Source organism: Onychostoma macrolepis, chromosome 07, assembly GCF_012432095.1.
Source record: "Onychostoma macrolepis isolate SWU-2019 chromosome 07, ASM1243209v1, whole genome shotgun sequence".
Taxonomy (NCBI): domain Eukaryota; kingdom Metazoa; phylum Chordata; class Actinopteri; order Cypriniformes; family Cyprinidae; genus Onychostoma; species Onychostoma macrolepis.
The window spans coordinates 31,495,273-31,520,583 of record NC_081161.1 but is presented as its reverse complement, the minus strand read 5'-3'; the positions used below and the strand labels follow the sequence as shown (position 1 = coordinate 31,520,583).

The following is a 25,311-nucleotide window of genomic DNA, read 5'->3' as shown; positions in this document are numbered from 1 at the left end:
TGTGATTATTGATGAAATAAAAGGATGTACTTTGAGTTCTAATTTATTTAGCATCCATGCAGGATACTAAACTTTAAAATCTGTAATAGCTCACGTACACTAAATACACCACAAGATGCAAAATAATAGAATGCCTAAATTGTAAGAACAGAGCAGCTTCTTGCCGTTACCAAAACACACATTTGTAGAATTCTGACTGTTACAGGACTAAAAGGGCTGAGGTTTGACCTGTCTCCTGCATACAAGGTGTTATGGTTATGAACATTTAAAAATGTAGGTGTGTGCTTTCTGCTTTAGTTCAAATTTATCGATGCCAAGAGCATTCAGATATGTGACCCTGAACCACAAAACTAGTCATAAGTAGCACTGATATATTTGTAGCAATAGTCAACAATATACCTAGTGATCCATTTTTCTTTTATGCCAAAAATCATTAGGATATTAAGTAAAGATCATGTTCCATGAAGATATTTTGTAAATTTCCTACCGTAAATATGTAAAAACTTAATTTTTTGATTAGTAGTATGCATTGCTAAGAAGTAGATTTTCTCAATATTTTTATTTTTTTCACCCTCAGATTCCAGATTTTCAAATAGTTGTATCTCAAATAATGTCCTATTCTGACAAACTATATATCAATCAATGGAAAGCATATTTATTCAGCTTTCAGCTGATGTATAAATCTCAATTTTAAAAAAACAATTGACCCTTATGACTGGTTTTGTGGTCCAGGGTCACAGATGATTGCCTTGTGAGGGACCCCATTCTTAAAATATAAATGCTGTTTTGCATGTATACATTTGACACTGTGTGTATTAAGTATTGAGTCATCACAAAGACAGCATGAAAACATTTTTCCTTCAAGAACTTCAACTTTGTGTATATATATATTTTTTTTCACTTTTATCATTATTATTAGAAAATAATTTTGCTATATCACATTATCAAACCCATAAGTTATCTGAGCTAAATAAATAAATAGCTTCAAAACTGAAAAAAAAAAAAGAAAAAAAAAAAAAGAACAGAAATGGAGTGTTAGTTGGTTACAAAAATGTAGCAAACATTGGTTATAAATGTAGCAAACAGCTCATTCTTAGATGATAACGTTTTAAGTAAGATACTGAACAATTATTACAAAACCACAAACTACGGTAGGAAATGGTGTTTTAATGTAACAAAAAAAGTTGCAACCTAATAGGCCTACATTACTCAAAATATTCATGTTAATAATATAGAGGTCCTTTCCAATCAGAATTAAGAGCGTCACATTAGCCACGCCCCTGTAATGTGATGAGCCAATGATATTACCGCACACACTTGTCACGCAGACAAGAGACGCTGTCAAAAGACCTACGTGTTTATATTTAATTTGTTTACACGATCGCGAATTGTGTAGTGGACGTTTATCAAGCTTGAGTGTGTAGCAATGTCTGTATGCCCTCTCTAGTGGAAACCGCAACAGTATTCTTCATGTTGTTATCATAGCAGCCGTCACACGTCTTTGTCTGCGGAAGTAGTTTTGGGTATTTCTCTCATGCCCCAGTTTAGAGAATGACTCAAATGAATTCACAGGTATGAGTAGCTCTTTTATCGTTCTTATAAGTTATACCGTGCTGTCATAAGAATGAATGCAGTATAGTGCCGGGGTCAGAGGCCGAGCACATGACGGTCAGTATGTTTGGATTTGGGCGCCTCTCCGCCGAGGGGAAAGCAGGAATAGCATCGGGAGTTGTTTTTTTCTCTATGCTTATATCTAGAACATTAATCTCAGAGCGGGTGGACAAAAACACTCGCGCTTCGTTGTTTCGCGTTCAGTTTGTCCTCTTCATCAACTCCCTGCTGCTCCTCGGCTCTCTCTACATATGGAAGCGTGTGGTGCGGCGGCTGTGCGGAGCCAGAGGTGCACCTTCTGTCCCGCAGAGATGTTGGCGTCTTCTTGTCCTGCTGTTTCTTACTCTGGTGCACGGGAGCTACCTATGCATGTTTTTCCTCGTGGACACTGAGCCACACTGGTTATCATTGCTGAGTTTCTCCTGTTTGGGCATTTATGTCATCCTACTGTTCTTCCTGTTTCTTTTTGGCTGCCTTACCCGCCTTCGCAGGCTGCTCTCCCGCAACCGAGGAGGAGAGGATGCGGTCGCTGGCGGATCAGTCAGTCATATAGTGTTGGCAATGATATTAACAGCAATACTTGCAGTGTATGGGTTGGTAAATGCAGCCCAGCCTCCACGAGTTATTGAGGTGGAGATCCCAGTAGAGAAGCTCCCTGAGTCTTTGAACGGGCTCAGGTTGGTGCTTCTGTCCGACATACATCTGGGACCTACAGTAGGCCGCTCCAAACTGCAGCGCATTGTGACTATGGTGAATGAGCTGAACCCAGGTAATTACAATTATACAACTATATGGTATCAGTGCAATCTTTAACGTGTTAAATGGATAGCACACCCCAAAATTAAAATGGTGTCATCTTTTACTCTCCCTCATGTGTCATTTCAAACCTGCATGACTGTCTTTCTTCTGTTGAACCTAAAGATATTTTTAAGAGTGTTGGTAACCAAACTGTATCCATTCCCATTTACTTCCATTGTATTAAAAAAAAAATCTAAATATCTTTGTTCAACATAAAGTGAGTGTTACAGGTTAGTAACTACATGCAAATGACGCCAGAATTTTCATTTTTTTGGGTGGACTATGCCTTTAACATGTACCTGATATTGAATTTTACTCCTTGTGTTTGATGCTGTAGATGTGGTGGTGATTGTCGGTGATCTGACTGACTCTCAGGTGAGTCGATTGAGGAGTGCTGCAGAACCACTGGGACAGATGAAGGCTCGACTGGGCTCCTATTTTGCTACAGGTCTGTCTTAGTAGCTGTTTGATACATGATGTTTTATTTCATCGGATGCCCCTTTTCTACAAGTTGATATGATTCTTTAAGGTCTTAATGAAAAGTCTATAACATACTTTGGTTAAACTTTCTCAATGGAAGTGGTAAAAAAACAACACCCTTTTTTCCCTGTCAAAAACAGTTCTGTTCATAGCGAGCCGTTTCATTGCATGTCCCTTTAAATGCTTAAGAGCTCTGCTCACCCCGCCCCTCTCCTCCATGGGGCGACGAGCAGTTCTCTGAGAGATGGTAAGCTTTATCCACAATCATCATGAAACTTGCTAACTAGCACATTAGGAAAGGCGATTTGCAAAGATTCTTTAATAAAACCTTATACTCACTTCTTCTGTAGGTGAAGCTGGATCACGAATGATTCGCACAAACATAAACGCATTTAGGTGACCCCTTTAACAAAGTTCGGGAGGAGCAAGTTCAGATAATTAACCTAATTAATACGAGAGGAGCACAATCAGTAATCAACCCAGTTAACAAGATAAGGGGTGCATGTATACACAACAGACTTACATCTGTTCCTTGACAGTTTTCCAGCATCCCTCCAACACCCTATCTCCGCACTTACAACTAACCCTATCCTAACCTGTGGGGGGGTACTCTGGGTTCAGGCCAAAATTCCAAGCTCGGAACCCTCCGCTTGGACAGAACTCCAAATACGAATAACCTTTACTCTGTTTATTATATGGAAGTGTGAACTTGTGAAAAGGATGTAAATGAACATTTTGTGCACATCTTCACGTTCATTTTGGTGTGACTTTCAGGCAATCATGACTACTACACTGCCGATGTTGAAGGCTGGTTTGAGCTCTTGCAGTCAATGGGGATTCAGGCTCTTCATAACAGCCATGCAAAAGTGTTCCGTCCTGAACAAACACAAGACTGGATTTGCCTTGCTGGCATTGATGACCTCGAGGCCCGCATGCTTCGGTCAGTCCACACTGATGTCATTGTCAGGCTCATTTGAATACATACAAATCTGATGCATAATGTGCTTTGTACTGGGCTCATGTTCATGGTGTTGCTTTGGTTAAAGATACCCAGGCCATGGCATGGATGTTGAGAAAGCTCTCAGTGGCTGCAGCGCAGAGAGTCCTATTATTCTTCTTGCACATCAGCCTCATGCTGCCAAACAGGCCCTCCAGCAACGGCCAGACATCAGTCTGGTACTCTCAGGTATGTAAATATCAATCAAATTATTTTGTTAAGTGAAAATGCAGGAGTATGCTGCTGAAGCTTAATTTCTGTCCTCTCCTGGACTCAAAATGCAATTTTGCATTTGTGTAGGTCACACACACGCTGGTCAGCTGTTCCCTCTCACCATCCTGGCATTCCTGATGAATCCATTTTTCTGTGGACTCTACCGGGTCTCTGAACACACTATGGTCTACGTGACCCCTGGAACTGGTCATTATGGCATTCCGATGAGAATTGCAAGCCATTCAGAAATTACAAACATAATATTGAAACGTGCTTGAGAGCCTCACACTGTGGGGTGCAGGGATCAAACAAACAAATCTCATTCATATATGTTCATTACCTCATTTCCCTGCATGCTGTCACACAGTTATACATGTATTACATAGTAATGTATGCATAATTATGCGCTAAATCGGTCAAATATACTACAGTTTGCACTACAATTTGCTTGAGCAATCTTACAACAGGTCTGTTTTACTATAGAGAATGAGACACATTTTACACATTTTAGTTGCCATCTATTTTCTTAATGTGGTATTGTAATTTGTTTGCCAAAACATGCTAAAAATCCAAGCACTTTAATATTTGAATATTCACATTCCAAAAGTGCCAGTTTTTTTTAATTACCAGATGTATTTTTACTGTTTTACTCAGGCCCCTTTCATCAGTTTTAATGACATTTCATTACAATCAAAATTAATTCAGTGCACTGTTTCGACTGTCACATTTGTGCGAGTCAATCAGGGACTTCATTAATTATCTGTTGTGATAAAAGTTTTGATTAAAGGTTATTACTATACCAAATCACCAATCTCAAAATGCATCTTTTCTAAAAATGCCATGTGAGCTGCATGTTGGTGACACTGGACCACAAAACTAATAAGCAGCCCAGGTATATTTGTAGCAATAGCCAACAATACATTGTATGGGTCAAAATTATCAATTTTTCTTTTATGCCAAAAATCATTAGGATATTAAGTAAAGATCATGTTCCATGAATATATTTTGTAAATTTCCTACTGTAAATATACCGAAACTTAATTTTTGATAAGTAATATGCATTGCTAAGAACTTCATTTGGACAACTTTAAAGGCGATTTTCTCAGTATTTTTATTTTTTATATCCTCAGATTGCAGATTTTCAATTAGTTGCATCTCAGCCAAATATCGTACTATACTAACAAATCATACATCATTTGAAAGCTTATTTATTCAGTGTTCAGATGATGTATAAATCTCAATTTCAAAAAATTAACCCTTATGACTGGTTTTGTAGTCCAGGGTCACATATTTGCAACCATACCTACCTCATACAAAAACTGCAACACTTGTGGAATGAAGAAATAATAGAAAATATTTGCAACTTCAGATACGTTTATTTTATTAGTACTACTCTTAAGTGTAGAAAGTATGATAAGCGATGCACATAAACAATACATTTACATTTATTTTGCCCAAAACAAAACTTGAGGTTTGTGGCAAGTAAAAGTCTATTTTTCGGGTGGAGGAGCTTTCTTCTTCACAGCCCGCGTCAGAGCTTGCTGTAGCACCGGATAGAGTTTGTGACAGCCATCCATGCAGGTTCTCACAGCATCGGCCAGTGTGTCTTCCCGCATCTCTCCGTCCGCATTCAGACCAGACACTTGATTCAGATTGGGAAGCAGAGCCACGGTGACACAGCCCTGGTTCTCCCCGTAACCCTCCTGCCAGCTCCCGCACTCCTCTGAGTATGATGGGTCAACCAGACACGTGTTTCCATTCTGCCGCAGCGCACAACCCAACACCACATCATACATTTCAATACCGCCATCCGCCAGGGCCATAGAGGCGCATGTTACCGCATGCGCGAGGATCGAGCCGTCGTTCTCCAGAACCATGACATTGACCTCAATCTGAGAGCGCGGGTATCTGTGTAGGCAAACCCCTGGCTGCAAGCTCTCCAGCAGAGTCTGGGACAGATCTCTTTCCTCGCTGCCTTGGATCCAAGCACCCCGTTTTAGACATGAAAACGGCGCGAGCCTAAAGTCACAAACAAGGCGACCGGTTTTCATGTCTGTTTCGTCCTTGCGTTCAATTTCTCTCGGCCCGTAAACCGAGCATATAATCTTGGTGTTGCCAGCCTCGAGATACGCAGAGCCTTTAGCCTGGCTGATCAGCCCGCAGCGCGCGAACACCGGCCGCACTTCTCCATTCCCCCTGACGCCTTGCCTGCCGCTGGCCTTGGGAGCTTTGTCTGGAGAAAGAAAGAGAAGCGGGGACTGCGATTCCTCCGGTCCACGGATACGTTTTGTGTCAACAGGCATTTTCTATAAACCCACGTGTTTACGGGAACATTACTTCTCAGGAGCGAAACTGTTCAAGTCTTGCTCGAGGAATCAAAAGCGCCAGGATGATTACGCTCTACCGCCATCTTTCGGATAGGCGTAACATGACGCACAGCGAGATTTTGAGGTAAGGCAGTTTGGGATGCGTTTCATTTCAAAGTTATATTTTGCTGCGTATTATTCGCATTTTTATAAACCACACGAGAAAATGTTTGTTCAGACTATCTGAATGCATAGCCTATATGTCTAGTTTACATGTTGTGTATATATAACAAACTCTGTATTATAGCCATGTCACAAATTCTGGAAGTTCACAAACAGCCTAGCTATTATTTAGACCAGGGATACTCAAATCTGACTCGCGAGATCCACTTTCCTGCAGAGTTTAGATCGAACCTTAATCATACACACCTGAGCATGTTAATCAATGTCTTCAGGATCATTAGAAAACCACAGGTAGATGAGTTTGATCAGGGTTGGAGCTAAACTCTGCAGGAAAGTGGATCTCGCGAGCCAGATTTGAGTATCACTGATTTAGACCTACTTCATTTGCTTCACCTACCTGCTTTGTGAACTTCCATAACATTGCTTTGTTTAAACTTAAAAAAAGAAAAGAAAAACGAAATAACGCTTATTCCGGAATGCAGCCTATTCTTCTTTTTTTTCTCTGTACAATATTTAATGTAAATGTAACGTAAATACACAGACAGACTATTCTTTCTATATATTTACACTAGCTATTTGCAATTTTACAGTTTTAAATGAAATTTTAATATATATTTGCAATATAGACATGCTCTTTTATGGAATCGGATAATGGCTTTTTAAAAGTAGCCTAACAGAGAGCCTCCACACCATTAATAAATTAAGTTAATAGCCTATGCTTTACAAATCCGAATATACACTGATAAAAATGATTTTGTGCTGAAGTAAATACTACATAAAAACAATTGTAATTTCTACATGAAATTATTTAGTTCAGGCAAGAATAAAAAAAAAGGAGTAAAATCTATATTAGTACTCAATTTATGCTTGTAGAAATTAAAATGTGAACTTATAAGTATATTTTACCTGAAATTGTTTGTTATGTTTACAAGGATTCTTTAAGTAAATACCAAAGTTATGATACCGTTTTTCCCATCATGCACTGGGGCATGAATAATTAAAAAGGTTACACACTTCACTGTTTTTGAGTTGTATTTACACTGTTTTATGGTAGCTTTTGAGGTTAGGTTTAGTAACTTACTATTTTGTGACATATGGAGTTCATTTTCTACTCAAAATGACCCATTCATACTCAAACAATAACCACTGATTGTTACCATCATTGTGTATGGTGTACCAAGTATTGATGTCTCTGAGTTCATTTGAGTAATAATTCTATGGAGTGGACATATTATCTTAGAAAGGATAACAAGCTGTCTATTTGTTTATTTATATGTGCGTAAATTAACCACACGCTTTAATAGCATGGTTATATTTAGTGCTATGTTGTTTGAGTGAAGTTTATAAACCGTGACTAAGTGAAATGTACTTGAAAATGGCCGACTTAACTTAAAATAATTACGTAGAAATTACTCATCAAACTCTAACTAGCAATGTTAAATTTACTTATTTTCTTTGGTAATTTTAAATAAGATAACTAGGATTATTGTGTAGTAAAATATATAAACAAACAGTCAATACAATTTACTGGGAGATTCCAAGTAAACTTTACTTGAGATTTTCTAATTAAAGCTACAGTTCTTTGTGTTTAGTTTTTACTTGGGAATTCTATTGAAATTACTCACATTTTCTAAGTGAAAAAACTTTCCTAACTTTTTTCAAGTAAATCCTACTCCAAATTGTTTTCAGTGTAGGCCTAGTGGAAAAAATAAATTGAAGTTCACAATTGAAGTTCCCTTTAAGAGGCACGTGCCTCAAGTAATAGCGCTTCAAATGAATGTTTGTTTAAAGGGTTCGAACAGAGTCGCAAGACGAGCACTAATTAATTTGCCATGGCGCTGCACTTTACAAAATAACACCGAATTCCTCCTGTTGTAGACAAAACGAGGGTCTCGTTTGATAAAGAAGCTGAAGTAGTCGCTCCTGTGTGAAATCAGATGCAAATTCCTCCTAAAATGCATCTTTAGAAAAACAATCATTTAGACTCGGAACCCACCGTTACAAATGCTAGCAAGTCTATACAATATTTCTCACCTTGGGATGACATTTTTAAGGGGTCTTACTTGAGACGGCCTCACTCACTATACCACGGATGCTTTGGACACATAACGCTCCAAAGGGAAGCTTCCAAGTCGTTTTCGTATTAGAATACAACAGACCTGGAGAATTGTGATCATTTTCGTCTTTCGCACCGAGCATGGAGGAACTGGCCCGGGAGAGTATACGCAGCATCAGTCTGCTGTCCAGGCCTGCGCGGGGTTCGGACGTACCGCGACTCGGATCGTTTGGGGCCATTTTCATCATGCTCAAATCAGCCCTCGGCGCGGGACTCCTTAACTTTCCATGGGCTTTTGAGAAGGCTGGCGGCGTGAACACAGCCATCACTGTGGAGATGGTGCGTTGTAATTCTGATAGGTGTTAAGTCATTTTTGCTCTAGGCTCGCGCACAGGTATAATCCTACAACAACAAAAATAACTTGTCAGGCTGGAAGACCAATTGGCCATCCAGCTAATCCAGCTGAGTGAGCGACCAACAACCAAATTTAGGCTGGTTTATCTTTTTTTTTTTCTTCTCCAAATTATTTTATATATGCACTTTTTTTTTTTTTTTTTTCATATCAGTTATGGAAAGATTAGGCCAATCTTAAACCACTGAAAACTTGTAGGCCTATACATCTGATCTTGCTGTGCAAGGATTTGTGTGATATTTTTAATCATCCTTTGAGATATTAATAATACATTCAGTAGCTACTGGTCAAAAGTTTTGATTAAGATTTTTTAATGACTTTGAAGAGAAATCTCTTATTCGGTATGGCTATGTTTGTGATCAAAATACAGTAATACTGTAAAATATTATTACAGTTTAAAATAACTGCTTTCTATTTTATTATGTTATCAAATGTAATATATTCCTGTGATGGCAAAGCTGAATTTTCAGCAGTCGTAAGTCCAGTCTTCAGTGTCACGTGATCCTTCAGAAATCATTCTAATGTGCTGATTTGGGCTCTGTTCTTCTTATGTTAAAACCATTTTAGTAATCCTTTAGTAATAGTTTTTTCAGTATTCTCTGAGGAATAGAAAGTTTAATGAACAGCATTTATTTAAAATAGAAAACTATTGTAACATTATAAATGTCTTTATTGTCACTTTGATCAATTTAGTGTGTCCTCCTTGCTGAACAAAGTATTTATTTATTTTATTATTATTATTATTATTATTATTATTATTTTATCTTACTTACCCCAAACTTTTGAATGGTAGTGCATCACAATTTCCACAAAAATATTAAGCAGCAAAAAAAAAAAACATGGTAGGTTTTTTAAAGGAAACTATGTTGTTTAATGTGCAAGGAACTTTTAGTAAAAAGCAGCCCATATAAAGCCTTATACAACAGTGCTTATGAGGATACAGCTGAACAAGAATATGAAGATTGTGAGGCTTAAAGCAATTGAACATTTTTCTCTCCTTCTCAGGTGTCTCTGGTATTTCTCATAAGTGGGTTGGTCATTCTTGGCTACGCCTCATCAATCAGTCGGCAGAAGACGTATCATGATGTGGTACGCGAGGTGTGTGGACAGAGGATCGGCCATCTGTGTGAGATCTGCTTTGTTTTCAACCTCTTCATGATCTCTGTGGCCTTTTTGGTGGTTGTGCAGGATCAGCTGGATAAGCGTAAGTTGTGTGTGCTTTGTGTTGTTCAATATGAGTCATTATGTTTCAGTGTGAGTAACTGTAACAGTTGAATGTGTATATATACACATGACTAAGACACAAAAGGATCTTTTACCCTTTTGAACATAAGTGTCTGTGTGTTTCAGTGTGTCTGTCTCTGTACGAGACAGTGACGGGAAATACAGGAGAGATGCCATATCACTGGTACACAGACCACCGTTTTGCACTCTTTGTCATGTGCCTCATTATCATCCTTCCACTCTCTGTACCCAAAGAGATCGGCATCCAGAAATACACCAGGTGTGTTAAAAGCTGACACATATATCTGCTACTCCCTAAATCTTTTTTTATACCACCTTCTAGCCTTTTTAATGTCTAGTGAAAGGTACTGCATATTTCCCTCAATCTCTCACCTCTGTCCCACTTTAACCTGCCGTATCCATCATTAACTCTTAATGTTTCTTTGTGTTTAATGCTTTGTGTCCAGTGTATTGGGAACTTTGGCTGCTACATACCTGAGTGTATCTATAATCGCAAAATATTACCTAAAAGATGAGCACACAGCAGACCTCACACCAGAGCACAGTCAAGGGTGAGTTATATGTTAAGAACATGTTTTCCATAAAGTTGAGTTCATGTATATATTATTCATATTAGAGTTTAATATCAATGGTTTGTTTGGGTTATTTGTAACAGACTGGACTCGTGGGCCTCCATGTTCAGTGTGGTCCCTACTATCTGTTTTGGTTTCCAGGTCAGATTCTCTAAAAAAATATATTAGATAACAATAATTATGCAGATATTATTTCTGTGCAGAGATAAAATTATTATTTCTTGAAATCAATGGTGCAAACTTTTTGTGCAAATTTCTGTGTTGTACTTTTGACTGTTGTGATTACTGAAAGCTCATAAACTGTAATCTTTTTTTATATTTTAGTGTCATGAAGCTTGTATTGCTATATACAGCAGCATGGAAAACAAAAAGATTACACACTGGATTTTCATCTCAGTCACTTCTATGATTTTTTGCCTGCTTATTTATACTCTCACAGGTGAGTCATATTTGTAGAGCTCATTGTTATCTATAGTGTTGTTATTTTAAATATTTCCCAGGAAGGTTTTGAGTTTTAAATAAGAGACTGACACTTTGTTGCAATATGGCAGGTGTGTTTGGTTTTCTTACATTTGGACGGGAAGTAGCCTCAGATATCCTGATGTCATATCCTGGAAATGATGTAGTGATGATTATTGCTAGGCTGCTGTTTGGGATTTCAATCATCACTATCTATCCTATAATACTGCTGCTGGGAAGGTACCGTAAACCTCAAATAAATGTGCATATAGCTCCCTACACACACACGCTGTGTACACACACTCATGTGTCAATGATTGCGTCTTGTTCACAGGTCAGTGATTCTAACTCAAATATTGCGCTTTTGGGAACGACGGGCAATAATTACATCTGTGTTTGAGAGTCGGTGCCGTCTGGTTCTAACAATTCTCTGGATCACTGTGACTCTCCTCATCGCCATCTGCGTACCAGACATGAGTGAGGTCATCAGCGTCATCGGGGGAATTAGCGCTTTCTTTATATTTATTTTTCCTGGTGAGACACTCAATTAAACCATTACAATCTCACCAACACACAAGCATGCATACATATGCTACCGTTCAAAAGTTTGGGGTCGGTAAGATTTATTAATATTTTTGCTCACCAAGGCTGCATTTATTTGATCAAAAATACAGTAAAAACTGTAATATTGTGGAATAATAATACATTTCATTGGACTCTTTTATTCCTGTGTTGGCAAAGCTGAATTTTCAGCAGCCATTACTTTGAGTCATATGATCCATCATCTTATATGAAATCATTCTTATATGTTGATTTGGTGTTCAAGAAACATTTCTTATTATTATCACTATTTTTAATATTTTTGTGAAAGCTATGATACATTTTGTCAGAATACTTTGATGAATAGAAAGTTTAAAAGAACAGCATCTATTTGAAATATAATCTTTTGTAACAATGTAAAAATATTAAATTTTAAATAATTTAATGCATCCTTGCTTAATAAAAGTATTAATTTCTTTGGGGGAAAAATAAGCTTTTGAACGATAGTGTAGATACACATTCAAACAGACTGTGAGATGATTGACCAAATGTTTATTTATTTATTTTTAGGGCTGTGTCTCATTTTTGCCATGCAGACAGAGCCTATAAATCACAGGATGAGGTGTGTAACATCTTATGTATGTTTAAGGAGAGCCAAGTCAAGTTATTTTAATTTCCTGGCCATTTCCTCTGGTCTCTTATTAACTTCTAGCTGCTTTAATATATTTATGGTGTGTCTAAAAATATAGTTTTTAATTACTTTCTCCCTTTTACAACACTTTCTTTAATTCATTTTGTTTGTTTGTTCCTTCCAGAGCTCTCTTGACAGGGTGGGGTGTGGTGACTGTCGTTACTGGAGCCTTTATCTTTGGCCAGAGCACAACTATAGCTGTTATGGAGCTGACGCACAAATTTTAATCTTCGTCATGGTCTTCATTATTTGGAATATCATTGTCTTGCCAAAATGTGTTTATATATTTGATTGATGAATGATAAACAGTATGATACTTGAAACTGGGGAAGAGTAGCAACTACATACTTTTTAGAAGAAAATATCACACCACAGTGCCTTATGCTTGTATTCCTGTTACTGCTCAGTTTGATATGTTGTGTGTGTTTGTGCGTGTGTGACTAAGAAAATGTGTTGGAGGATTTTCGTTTAGGCTATATATTTATTATATTGTGTAGGTTTAGACAAGAAGAGTAGATTTATTTAAATGTGTTATATGGAATGAATTTTGAATATTGAAGTATATGAATACTACGGTGCCCGCGAGGTGACATGGTCGGTTCACTTGTGTCTTGGCCTCGAGATGTTATGTTCAGGGAACCACATATTTTTATTGTGGCCACGAGTTCAATGCGTAAACAAACCTGCGTGACCATAGTACCCCGGGATTATCAGATATTATCATAAAACATTTTTATTAACATTAAACGATAATAATAATAATAATAATACATTAACTTATAGGGGTATATTTTTATATTTGTTATATGCTTATTAATTTCCCCTTTCAATTTGGTGTATCGCTTTACCTAGTTAACGTTTTGTGTAATTATGCTATATTTGCTAGCCTATATTTTACAAATACTGTGAACGCTTGACAATTATGCCAATAAAGTTTTGACTTTATGATTGTATTTATGACCGTGTGTGATGATAAATGAGCGTGTTGTGTTTTCATTTACAAATGAAATTACGTGAATGATTAATTCCTCAACGAAAATATAGTATTTGTAATTATGGTCTATTACTATAAAATGAAATATTCTATGTTCGATTTAAACTGCATTCCAGTAAAAATTCCAGTCAGCGTAATCAAAGCTTTATTGGCATGTCGAGCACTTACAGTAGGCTTATTTACAGTTCAGAACGTTAAGTAAAGAGATCGAAATGAAGGGTGAAAAAATGAATATCAGAATATAACCAATAACAATAGGCTAATAATAATATACAAATATTACGGGAAAAAGACGATGGATTTACAAGACTGTGGGATGGATAAATGTTTTCTTGTGGGCCTATTTTACTTTATGTAACATTCCATGATAAACTTCATTTGAATGCTGACTATGGCACGTAATACAGTACGGTAGGCATGGTAATAATTTAATAATGTAATTTCTATAATTAATATAATAATTTCTTAATTCTAAATAAAATATTAATGAATCCATCCCGGATAATCCCGGGTTGCTATGGTCACGCAGGTTTGTTTACGCATTGAACTCGTGGCCACAATAAAAAATATGTCATTCCTTCAACATAACATCTCGCGGACACGACCAAGTGAACCGACGGGCACCGTAGAATACAAATATAAAGAATGAATGTAGAACATTTGCAATAACTTATTAAAATGAATTAACATTTGCCTTATGTGAGTGTGAAATTGCATAACCTCTATGAAACACTTCATGATTCGGTATTGTAGTGCCAAAAATGAAATTAACCAGGAAAAGAGACATTTTGTGCTGATTTGACACTATTCGGCTTTTTACAACATAATTTTTGGATTAGATAAAAAAACAACAATACAATTTTGGATTAGATAAAAACATTTTATGTGTCTAATGTGGATATTTAGATCTGGTGTAGCCTACTGAAAACAAGAATTCATGCATTTTTAATAGGTTTAAATTGTGGGTCAAGTTCGTAGGACAATAGCAGGGTTAAATAATGCTGATAAGAAAAGGAATTCAGTGGGTGAGGTAAGAAAACTGATAGGCTATGAAAATATGATTCCGAAAGACAACGGGTCACGTGACAAGGAACCGGAAGTAACCTTAGACGTTTTGCTGGACTGTTTGGAGCGCAGCGCTGAACCCAGTCAACCTATTTCGAAGAAAACGCACAATACACGCCTCGTTAGCTCTTGGTTTATGGTGCTTATACGAAGCGATTAAAAGCTGTGTGACTCTCATGGATAAAGCGTGTTGATAGCCTCTGAGGGCACTTATCCTTGTGAAGTGGCAGTCATTTGAGTGAATTAGCAGGTTAGCCGAGCTCCATCATGACAGTGGCGGTGTTTTTCGGCTGTACGTTCATCGCTTTCGGGCCAGCAGTCGCTTTGTTCCTGTTTACAATCGCCAAGGACCCGCTGCGTGTGATCTTCCTCATAGCAGGGTAGGTATCAGGGCAGATGTGCTGCCCTCGTCCCCCGGTGTGAGTGCGGTTCAGTGTGATACAGCACTGCATCTAAGCTCAGAACTGCCCTTCAAATCTGCTGCTTGTTTACACAAATCACTAGGATCTGAGGCTTAGAAATATTATTACAACAAGACTTACAAAAGTTACAACTTTAAACTCTAACAACTCTTAACGCAAAGAAAAGTTTGGAAATTGAAAGATATTTAAACGAATAGTTTGGGGTCAGTAAGATTTCTTTAATACTTGTGTTCAGCAAGGATGCATTAAACTGATTAAAAGTGAGAGTAAGACTTTTACATGACGTTCTTTTAAAGTTTATGTTCCTAAAAAAATCGTTTCCACAAAAATATGAAACAGCACAATGATTTTCACAATGAAGATCAAACTAGTATAATGGCTGCCGAAAAAAAAATCAGCTTGCCATTGTAAAATGTATTTAGAGAAATTATTTGTTTTAAAGTAATGATATTTTTGATCAAATCAATGCAGCCTTGGTGAGACTTGTTTAAAAAACGTTCAAAACTAAAATCTTACCGACCTCAAACTTTTGAACGATAGTGTCGATTTTGAACAAAGGGTGAATTTTTTTTTTTTTTTTTTTTTTTTTTGAGTGAGCCGCTCCTTTAAGAGCACTCGCAAGCAATGGAATGGGGAAGCACGTTTTGGTGCCTGAGAATTCTGAGCAGTGTGTTTTAAAATAAGTGACAATATTTGTAACATGATTGTTTGTTTCAGGGCTTTCTTCTGGCTGGTGTCTTTGTTGCTGTCCTCTCTTGTGTGGTTCATCACAGTTCAGATCAGCAACAAGAACAGTGCCTCTCAGCAGAGAGGGCTGCTCATTTTCGGGGTTGTGCTCTCTGTAATGCTTCAGGAGACTTTCAGATATGGTTACTACAGATTGCTGAAGTAAGAATTAACTCTTCATTTTCTGTGCACATGATCAATAAACCTAAATTGAATGACTTATGTTCTTGAGCATTGACTGCGTTAATGTAACACTTAACATTGGGAGGGCTGTGTTTTGTGTGTTAGCTTTAAAGTCATCTGTATGCTAGTTTACATTTGAACCTACACTTCACTTTTAGATAAGCACATTTGAAATGTACAGTCTTTCTTCCCTATGTAAATGGAAGCAAAACTATTGATGCATTAGTCCAATCAAATGCTCTCTAGAATGTTTCTAATTGTTTCATTGGCAGTAACTAAAACACATTTTTTATTAAAAAACAAAACATACATTACCTTTAAAAAGTTTGAGGTCAGTATGATTTCTTCATGTTTTTGGAAGTAGTCTCTTCTGCTCACCAAGGCTGCATTTATTTAATCAAAATACAGTAATATTGTAAAATATTATTACAATGTAATGTAAGTGTTTTCTATTTGAATATAGTTGAAAATGTAATTTATTCCTGTGATGGTAAAGCTGAATTTTCAGCAGCCATTACTCCAGTCTTCAGTGTCAAATGATTCTTCAGAAATCAATCTGATTATGCTGATTTGGTGCTCAAGAAACATTTATTATTATCATCAGTGTTGAAAACGGTTGTGCTGCTTAATACTTTTGTGGAAACCGTGATACGTTTTACTTTTTATTTTTTTCCAGGATTCTTTGATGATTAGAAATCACAAAAGATCAGAATTTGATCAGAACATATAATGTTACTGTCAGTAATATTTATATTTCTGTCAGTCAAAAGTTTTAATTTCTGTAAAAAAAAAAAAAAACATACAAGACAGAAAACATTATTAATCACAATCCCTCTTCAGATTCCATGGAGTCTTTAAATAACTAAAATATCACACAGGCGTTCAGTGTTGGTGTTGTGTAGGAGGGTTGTTGTTAACGTCTGTTATTGTATCTCTCACAGGAAAGCAAATGAAGGCCTGTTGGCGCTCAGTCAGGAGGACACAATGCCCATCTCCATGCGGCAGCTAGCTTATGGTAAACATCCATCACATGCTTCTTCTAGTACAATAAACAGCCAGTGCTTAAGTGTGCGTGTCGTTGGTTTGCAGTGTCAGGTCTGGGCTTTGGCTTCATGAGCGGAGCGTTCTCTGTGGTCAACATACTCTCAGATTCCTTGGGTCCGGGAACCGTCGGTATCCATGGCGACTCTCAACATTACTTCATATCCTCAGGTAATGAGATGCCAGTTAGTGTTTAAACCCTGGGAATCATATTGAGTGACTCAAGCGTTCAGCATATGCTTTCTCTCCACAGCTTTTATGACACTGGCCATTATCTTGCTGCATATGTTCTGGGGGGTTGTTTTCTTCGAGTCGTGTGAACGACAGAGATGGTGGGCTCTTGGAGCGGTGGTCATCAGTCATCTAGTAGTATCATGTCTGGTAGGTGGACACACAGAATGAAGTAATGCAGGGGTTCCCGCAATGTTTTTTTTTTTGTCAGCTGACCCTCTCAGATACTGTGTGTGTATATAAATATTATTGATTATTATTATTATATTTAACTCTTAATTACAATAATGAATATATTGCTGTTTTAAATGACAGTTGTCCTGTAAATTAAAAAAATAGATTATTTAATTTATACATAATGTATATTTTATTATGTAAGTAAATGTATTTTTAGTTAATATTATATATTATTGGTTAATATATATAAGAATATTTTATATTTCAGAATAATGTTATTAAATTCTTCACATTCAAAACTTCAGGCTTTTATTTTGGCGGAATAGTAGTGAACTTTTAATACACGGAAATGTTGGAAATTGTGCAAACATTGTATCCCAAAATTCACATTAAACTCGCTGCACGTACAGAGGTGGGTTTCTTGAGAAGCAGTATTTACTGTGCAAAGCTGTTTTGTGATTTTATAGTTTTATTTTGATTAATTGTCGCACATTTATTAATTTTAAATTTTGCATTCAATTTAATTATTTTTTCGTCAACTCATAAACCCCCGCAGTTCCCTCAAGAACAGTAAACGTTACTCAGAGAAGAGCAGTAGACACAAGCAGCTGATTCACTCTGATCACAAGTGCATCATGTGAGAGACAGTTTTTACATCTTTGTGTTGGTACTTTTTTCCCACACAGACATTTGTGAATCCACACTATCAAGGCAGTCTGATCCCGACCTACATCATACTGTCTGTCATGGCGGCCTGGGCATACTTGTGTGCTGGAGGATCTTTGAGGAACCTCAAACTCTGCCTCACCTGTAAAGATAAAGACTTCTTGCTGGCCAATCATAGGCCAAGATAACCCATCAGCTACAAACAGGACTTTCTCCAAAGACCGGCTTATTGAGCCAGGAGGCCGATGACACGGCCAGCAGCCCTGGACTCTGGGAGGCCTATGGTCTGGGTAGTCTGAGTAAGAATGGATGCCGAGTAACAGGAATTTTATGTCTGCAGATCTTGCACTTTCTGTAATTACCTCCTCTTCCGTTTTCTGTTCTGTACCTCATGTTCTGTGTGAAAGAGACACTGAAAACATGTCAAAAAGAGTGCGTGTGTTTTATACTAAAGAATTGTCTAGAGCTGCTTTCATATGTGATTTTCTCCTTTGTAGCAGGTTTTAAATGAGGTCTTGTATAGGTTTGGCCTTAAATTGTTTACTCTTCCCCCTTGTCGGGCTTTTCCCTCCTGTATTTTATGGTTAGATGGCCAGTTAGGCTCAAATGATTCGCCACTATCCTGTCATCAGTTTTAGAGCAGATCTTTAATTCTCTGGCGATCAAACCCTGGAGAGTAACGTTTTTGTTTTAATTCATGTTTCTGTAAGCTTGTTTAAAAGATCCTCCTCAGCTCTCCCAAGGGTAACAGTTTAATTTTCCCAGTGGAACATATTTAAACTGCTTGGGCTTGATTGATTGAATGCAGTGGCCACTCTTCAATAAAACCACTACTCTCTGAATCTATGCTACAGGAAGATCTGGATGATTTTAAACACATAGGTGACCACTGACCCCAGTGGTATCCATCTTAGATGTCACTTTTATTGGACTCATATGCTTTTAGTTTCCTTTGACTGTAAGGTGTATGAAATTTTCATTCACAATAAAGTAGCTTGAGCTCGAATCCATTGTTATCACCTTTCTTTTCAACACTTTTTTTAAAAGATTTAAAGGGGTCATATGATGTGATTTCAAGTTTTCCTTTCTCTTTGTCTCAAAACCAAACAGATATTCTTTATAAAAGTTAAGACTCTGCCACGCCCACCTAACACGGCTCATTCAAACACGCCCCCACATGTCTACATCATAGTGTGGGGAGATTTGCAAAACACCACCCAAACATATATGCAAAGAAAGGAGGAGGGACTTTTATTCTCGCTGTAGTATTGTTGCTGGGTGTTTCGAAATTGCTTTGTTTGCTTTGCTTTGTTCCAAAAGAGGACACAACTAGAAATTAGTGGTTAAGTTGTATTTACAACACTGTTCCAGAACAGTTCAACCCAAATATTAGAGTATGTGAGTAGCCTGCCAGCTATGCACAAAGGCTGTTTTTATAAAGTGGGGCAATTCCAACTTTGCAAGGACAGTCTGGCGCTTCTGACTCACAGCCTGTAAGTACGTTTTCTTATTTAAAGAATTTGCCACTGACTATTCAAACGCGAGTTTTGAGCAGTGTAGAGTAGTGCTTGTTTGTCGTTTCTACGATCACTAATGCAGACGCGTAAAAAGACAGTATAAGTCATTAGAATCAGTTATGTCCCCACTGGATACAACAAATGCCTAGTTTGTAATGGGGTTTTATTGTTTTTATGTCATCGCGCCGGGACACGGCATCACAATACGGTAAGGTGCGGAACATTTCCATCTCACGCTTGAGGTATTCGGCCAATCACAACGCACTGGATAGCTGGCCAATCAGAGCACGCCTCGCTTCTCAGAGCGTTGAGCTTTGTAAAAATCGACGCGTTTCAGAAAGGTGGAGCATAGAGGAGCAACAATAATGTACAGCAGGCATCCTCAAATCTGGCCCACTCCTGCAGAGTTTAGCTCTAACCCTAATCAAACACACCTGAGCATGCTAATCAGAGTCTTCAAGATCATTAGAAAATCACAGGTATGTGAGTTTGATCAGGGTTGGAGCTAAACTCTGCAGCAGACTGACCCTCCAGGGAAAGATTTGAGCAACCCTGATGTACAGTATGTGAAAAATGTATTTTTTTTCAGCAGTCATTACTTCAGTCATCAGTATCGCATGATTATTGCTCAAGAAACATTTCTGATGCCATTATAAATGTCTCTACTGTCACATTCAATTTAAAGTGAGTGGAATAAGAGTAATAAAAAAAAATAATAAAAAAACTTCAACCTAAATTTTATGGCATTTTTTTTCCAGGTCAATTTGTGACCAATAATGCAACAAAAATGCTGTTTCAGATTCAAACATTTATTGCATCTGACATAAGAAACCTGGTGTAGGCGGTTCAAAAAATTCAAATAAATACAGATACTCATGTAAAACAATTTCCTAATGAAGCATTATACACAATGTACAATTTTTTTTTTCTTTTTTGTCATTCTATACATTTTTTTTTTTTTTAAATAAAACACTTTCATGCAGAATATCCTGAAAAAAGGCAGAGCCAAAAAGAATGAATAGTGGAGAAAGACTGCGCTTCAAAGTAAAGAGAAGGAATATACATCAACACATGTGCGAGTGTGTGTACATGTGTGTAAACAGATTGTGCGGCCCACCCAAGTTCAGCTTAATTGCTAAGAAACCAAAAGTGAAATAAAAACACTTGATTATGTGTTTTAAGATGTATATGTGAAAACATCGGTAATCATAAAAATCATAAAAGCCTGCACCGAATACTAAACTGAGTCCTACACAGCACACTCTGTTTCTGTGTGCATGCAGGGGGTCAGTAATCTGTGTCCGACCCCTCTGCGTTGTCCACATTGCGGGAGAGCATGTAGTTGTCCATGTCGATAGAACGGCAGTTATTAATAGCATAACGCAGCCGCTCCGCCATGACCGACTGGCTAGAGTAAGGTGGGAGGCGGAGCTGGAAGAAGCACGTCTGAGAGGTGGGAAGACTATCGTACGGCTGAAAAACAGAGTAGAAACACATGTTAGTACATAAACACACATTAGCCGCTTTTCCACCAGCTATAAATGTCCATCCATAAAAACACAGACACATTCTTACCCGGTCCACCTTCATGATCTGGAACCTTTGGGATATGTCAGCAGTGTTAGCTGGCAGACGGGAGCGTCCTGAGACGAAGCGCATGAAGAGGACTCTCTCCTCATTGGAGAACTCCTCCAGCGTCTGCCAGAACCACTGCACCAGCTGTTGCTGCTCGTCCACCTCCCTGTAGCGGACCACCTTCTTCAGAACCTCCACGCTGATCTCCGGCAGCCCGCAGACCATCTGCTCGAGCTGCCGCGCTGTTAGTAAGGAGAGCAAGGGAACAGGCACGATCCAGGACATACCCTCGCGCACCGCCGCCACCTAACGCGCGTTCAGAGGTGAACACAACAGAAGAGATGAATAACAGGATCAGATGACAAGTCATTATCTAGGTGTGGATACACTCCCACATATTCAAGGAAAGGATACACTGGTTTAGACACAATTGAGAGTTGAGTTGAACACACCTGGCGATTCATTTCATGCAGGCGATACTCAATGGCACGCTCTACATACTCCTTCCTATTGGAAAAGGTCAGCGGTATGCTGTTTCCTCCGGGGATGATGGGAACCATTTTCCCATCAGCACTTTGGCCAACAAATGAGTCCAGTGGAATCATCTACATGTACATTTTTAAAAAAACAAGGAAATATAAACTAAGTAATAAAGTCAAAGAATTAAAACAATAAAAAATATCTTCTTATGAGTTCATGTTTTAATAAGACATTTTAACATTTGAAAGCCCCTAATGACAACGCTGCTCATTTTCAACATCTCTTTTTTTTTTTTTTAAATAGAAACTAGGAAATTAATGATAAATTAATTTAATACTTAAATATTTATATAAATATTATTCATTATATGTATAATAATAGTAGTAGTAGTAATAATAATAATAATAATATTTATTTAAATAATAAAAAGAAATATAATAGAAAGAATTCAAGTCTGTAATTCCGCAAGTTTTAATAACTATGTTCTTGGACCACAAAACCACTCATAAGGGTCAATTTTTTAAAATTGAGATTTATACATCATCTGAAAGCTGAATAAACAAGCTTTCCATTGATAAATGGTTCGTTAGGATCGGACAATATTTGGCTGAGATCTGGAATCAGAGGGTGCAAAAAAAAAAAAATGAAATATTGAGAAAATCGCCTTTAAAGTTGTCCAAATGAAGTTCTTAGCAATGCATATTACTAATCAAAAATTACGTTTTGATATATTTACAGTAGGAAATTTACAAAATATCTTCATGGAACATGATTTTTACTTAATATCCAATGATTTTTGACATTAAAAATGTATAATTTTGGCCCATACAATGTATTGTTGGCTATTGCTATAAATATACCCATGCTACTTATGACTGGTTTTGTGGTCCAGGGTCACAAATAATTTATGACTTTCCTAGCCATTTATGCTTAAAGGATTTTTAAATGTTTTTGCTCAAAATTTGTACCTGATAAAATATTTTAGAGCTTGACATAACTTTTTTTTTTAACTAGAAATTGTTTTATCAAATTTTCCATGACTTTTTAAGATTGTATTAATGTTCATGACTTTTCCAAGTCTAAAGATCACATTTTTGGGAATGTGGCTGTGGGAATAAAAATAAAAGTTGTCGAGGGAACAAATTAAAATAAGAAATATGAGTGCAGCTTAAATCTGATTTTTTTTTTTTTTTTTTAATTTTTAGTTTTAGGTTATTTTAAAAGCATATTTTATGTCATTGTAAACCATCTTGCGGCCCATTGGAACTATATTGAGGGCCCCTGGTGAAGATCCAATTCCTTATATTATCCTCTAAGAGAAACTAAAAATGAGTATTTTATGGGCGTCGACTCCACCTCATGGAAGTTCTGCTCTGTGATGCCGCTGTCCTCAAGGTGTAAGATGCTGTTGAGGGTCTGTACATAGAGCAGGTCCACCTCCTCCAGATCTTCAAGGGTGAGAGGAATACAGCACAGCTGCTTCCACACCATTGGAGCGAGATGCAAGTCTAGAGGCTTCTTAGTGCGAATGGCCACTCCCATCAGAATACCCAAGAACTTGAACTGCAGCAGGTGCTCCTCCAGACAGGCTGAGGGGTTCAGCAAGAACCTGAAGACACACAAAGATCAAGAAATCCTGATCAGTTTATTAGTTTAGTGGAATACAAGACATATTTTTTTATCTAAAATCTGTCGGTGCTCACCTGTCGCGGTTGTAGCCCACCTCTGCTGCGGCGTTGGGAGAAGGGATGAGAAGATCCACCACTCCTGTCTCCAGCTCCTACACAGAGCGACATGCACCAATTTAACACTCTTGTCATTTTTTTATAAGGCTTGCCATTCAATGAGGCCTCAGCCATAATGGGGTTAAATACACATCTCCATCAGCATCGCCCTACCTGGCACATCTCTGTGATTGTGTCATCAAACACCCCTCCGGCATCATCAGCCCCCTCTCCCACCAGTTTGACTTTCCAGGCTCGTGACGGCAGCCTCAGATCAGATGCGTTTAGTTTCACAACCTGCCTGGCGATCTGCACAAATATGGGCTTACACTTCCTTCCTCTGAGAAAACAGGACAAAAAAAAAGGGGGTGATTTAAGAATTTCTTATGTTCAACCTCGAATGAAAAGGAGGCAAAGAATGTCTCCAGTGCTCTGGCTGCAATTCTGAACATGACTGACCGTGTAGAGATTCTTTTGACTGTGATCTGTGGGCCGTAGTTCTTCCCTTGCACCATGGTTTTCCCGATAGAGCGCACCATGGGCAGTGTGTAAACTCTAGGGGCCAGCAGGGGCCTCAGCTGACCTTGGACTATACCCCATGTACCTGCATTATAGCGTGACGTGCAGCTCTGAAACACAAATTTATGATTGATTTATGATTTATGATTGAATCAGTGTTTTGTCCATAAGAGTAGAAACACAAAATGATGCAAACATGAAATGTTGGTATACCTGGTTGTTGGGGCTGAGGTTCAGCAGTCTCCATGAGGAGTACATGAGGTCAGAGAAGTGGTAGAGCAGGCGCAGTCGGGCTCTCAGAGCCTCCATACTGACCTCTCTTAGGGCACTATACTGAGGAGGCACACACACGGGCAAGCCCAGCTGCAGAGGCACTGATGAACCTGAACACACAAACACTCCATCTCAACAACTCATCAAAGCTACATGCTTTTTAAATTTTTTAAATAAATCACTGTATTGAAATCCAATTATGGTTTTCAGAAATAAAACATTTGATTTTGCCCCCTATTTAGGGATTTTTAAGTGAATATTCAAATAACAGTTCTGTCAAATTCATGTGAAAGTAACAAAACGTCACATAGGAAGAGATTTTGACAAATTTGTAATGAGGGCATCAAAAAACTACACACTAAAATGTAAATGTTTTTATTTATACATAATCAGGGTATCTGCAGGATTTTTTCAATCAAATTTAAAGCCGGCATGAAACGGAAGTAGCGATTGTCTTTTTTTCTCTACTGTGACCTCTATCCATCTATGCAGATTCATTCTCTGCCAGCAGGTGGCACTTTTGAAATGGCAGAAATTGCGGTTTCCCCAGTAATGGTAGTACACAGAGCAGAGCAGCACTAGACTTTGAAACATGCTGCGCTCATTTTTATTCAATGAAATTACAGCCTTTTTGAGCCTTGATTTTGCATAAATGAAAACCTTAATTTTAGTGTGTAGTTTGTTTTGATGTCATTATTACAGATTTGTAGAAATCTCTTATGGGTCAGTATCACTGTAGGGTAGGGGTGTGCGATATTGACAAAAAAAAAAAATTCTCAATATTTTCTGTGATTTTTTCGATAACGATAATTAGACGATATTTTGCCGAGTGTATTATTGTGCTGATATCTGACTACCGTGGACAGCTGCAGTTTTTGATATTCTTCCTATTCTGTGTGGTCAGTTCACATAAGTGATAGAAATTAATATTTTCCTTAAGTTTAAATTGATTTTTACCTTTTATGGGCATTTTTACTTTTAATAAATAATAATTACATTTTTTTTTTTTGAAAAATCTTGAGTCAAATTCTTACATTTAATCAGTCAATAAGAATAATAAAGACATTTAGGCTGTTACCAAACAAATGAAATCAGTATTAATAAAATTAATCTTTGCAGAAATAGCATGCAAGATGGCATTTAGATGCATTTACA

The 25,311-nt window shown here is 37.6% G+C and overlaps 5 protein-coding genes across 9 annotated transcripts in view; 3 read left to right on the top strand and 2 right to left on the bottom strand.

Moving 5' to 3' along the window:
• Nucleotides 1-1,302: 1,302 nt before the first annotated feature.
• On the top strand, nucleotides 1,303-4,903 carry tmppe (transmembrane protein with metallophosphoesterase domain). The gene is made up of 5 exons (XM_058782841.1): nucleotides 1,303-2,380; nucleotides 2,747-2,857; nucleotides 3,664-3,829; nucleotides 3,936-4,075; nucleotides 4,187-4,903. Exons 1-5 carry the CDS (start codon nucleotides 1,663-1,665, stop codon nucleotides 4,375-4,377), a joined length of 1,326 nt encoding a protein of 441 aa, XP_058638824.1. The 5' UTR covers nucleotides 1,303-1,662; the 3' UTR covers nucleotides 4,378-4,903.
• Nucleotides 4,904-5,461: 558 nt separating this feature from the next.
• Nucleotides 5,462-6,727, bottom strand: exosc6 (exosome component 6). The gene has a single exon (XM_058782843.1). It carries the CDS (start codon nucleotides 6,400-6,402, stop codon nucleotides 5,590-5,592), a length of 813 nt encoding a protein of 270 aa, XP_058638826.1. The 5' UTR covers nucleotides 6,403-6,727; the 3' UTR covers nucleotides 5,462-5,589.
• A 1,042-nt stretch (nucleotides 6,728-7,769) lies between these two features.
• On the top strand, nucleotides 7,770-14,087 carry slc38a8b (solute carrier family 38 member 8b). The gene is made up of 10 exons (XM_058782840.1): nucleotides 7,770-8,983; nucleotides 10,062-10,260; nucleotides 10,407-10,560; nucleotides 10,748-10,852; nucleotides 10,957-11,014; nucleotides 11,198-11,312; nucleotides 11,425-11,572; nucleotides 11,667-11,866; nucleotides 12,443-12,494; nucleotides 12,688-14,087. Exons 1-10 carry the CDS (start codon nucleotides 8,786-8,788, stop codon nucleotides 12,788-12,790), a joined length of 1,332 nt encoding a protein of 443 aa, XP_058638823.1. The 5' UTR covers nucleotides 7,770-8,785; the 3' UTR covers nucleotides 12,791-14,087.
• A 532-nt stretch (nucleotides 14,088-14,619) lies between these two features.
• On the top strand, nucleotides 14,620-19,104 carry aph1b (APH1B gamma secretase subunit). The gene is made up of 6 exons (XM_058781802.1): nucleotides 14,620-15,002; nucleotides 15,762-15,932; nucleotides 16,895-16,968; nucleotides 17,043-17,165; nucleotides 17,248-17,375; nucleotides 18,089-19,104. Exons 1-6 carry the CDS (start codon nucleotides 14,890-14,892, stop codon nucleotides 18,254-18,256), a joined length of 777 nt encoding a protein of 258 aa, XP_058637785.1. The 5' UTR covers nucleotides 14,620-14,889; the 3' UTR covers nucleotides 18,257-19,104.
• Nucleotides 19,105-20,373: 1,269 nt separating this feature from the next.
• herc1 (HECT and RLD domain containing E3 ubiquitin protein ligase family member 1) overlaps nucleotides 20,374-25,311 on the bottom strand; it is a 50,795-nt gene continuing 45,857 nt past the window's right edge. For all 5 annotated transcript variants that reach the window (XM_058781789.1, XM_058781791.1, XM_058781793.1 and 2 more), the window contains exons 71-78: nucleotides 24,097-24,266; nucleotides 23,824-23,993; nucleotides 23,539-23,704; nucleotides 23,344-23,420; nucleotides 22,997-23,249; nucleotides 21,613-21,765; nucleotides 21,161-21,466; nucleotides 20,374-21,058 (exon numbers count right to left, since the gene is read on the bottom strand). In XM_058781789.1, the coding sequence (XP_058637772.1) occupies nucleotides 20,873-21,058; nucleotides 21,161-21,466; nucleotides 21,613-21,765; nucleotides 22,997-23,249; nucleotides 23,344-23,420; nucleotides 23,539-23,704; nucleotides 23,824-23,993; nucleotides 24,097-24,266 (1,481 nt within the window). In that variant the 3' untranslated portion in view covers nucleotides 20,374-20,872. The remainder of the gene's footprint in view (nucleotides 21,059-21,160; nucleotides 21,467-21,612; nucleotides 21,766-22,996; nucleotides 23,250-23,343; nucleotides 23,421-23,538; nucleotides 23,705-23,823; nucleotides 23,994-24,096; nucleotides 24,267-25,311) is intronic.

Excerpts from the sequence above, each read along its gene's own strand:
- slc38a8b (XM_058782840.1), top strand. The coding sequence starts at position 8,786 with ATGGAGGAACTGGCCCGGGAGAGTATACGCAGCATCAGTCTGCTGTCC. Across the intron at positions 11,313-11,424 it reads GCTTATTTATACTCTCACAG|GTGTGTTTGGTTTTCTTACA; the intron begins GTGAGTCATATT and ends GCAATATGGCAG. Across the intron at positions 11,867-12,442 it reads CTTTATATTTATTTTTCCTG|GGCTGTGTCTCATTTTTGCC; the intron begins GTGAGACACTCA and ends ATTTATTTTTAG.
- tmppe (XM_058782841.1), top strand. The coding sequence starts at position 1,663 with ATGACGGTCAGTATGTTTGGATTTGGGCGCCTCTCCGCCGAGGGGAAA. Across the intron at positions 3,830-3,935 it reads CTCGAGGCCCGCATGCTTCG|ATACCCAGGCCATGGCATGG; the intron begins GTCAGTCCACAC and ends CTTTGGTTAAAG. Across the intron at positions 4,076-4,186 it reads CATCAGTCTGGTACTCTCAG|GTCACACACACGCTGGTCAG; the intron begins GTATGTAAATAT and ends GCATTTGTGTAG.
- aph1b (XM_058781802.1), top strand. The coding sequence starts at position 14,890 with ATGACAGTGGCGGTGTTTTTCGGCTGTACGTTCATCGCTTTCGGGCCA. Across the intron at positions 15,003-15,761 it reads GTGATCTTCCTCATAGCAGG|GGCTTTCTTCTGGCTGGTGT; the intron begins GTAGGTATCAGG and ends TGTTTGTTTCAG. Across the intron at positions 15,933-16,894 it reads GGTTACTACAGATTGCTGAA|GAAAGCAAATGAAGGCCTGT; the intron begins GTAAGAATTAAC and ends TATCTCTCACAG.
- exosc6 (XM_058782843.1), bottom strand. The coding sequence starts at position 6,402 with ATGCCTGTTGACACAAAACGTATCCGTGGACCGGAGGAATCGCAGTCC.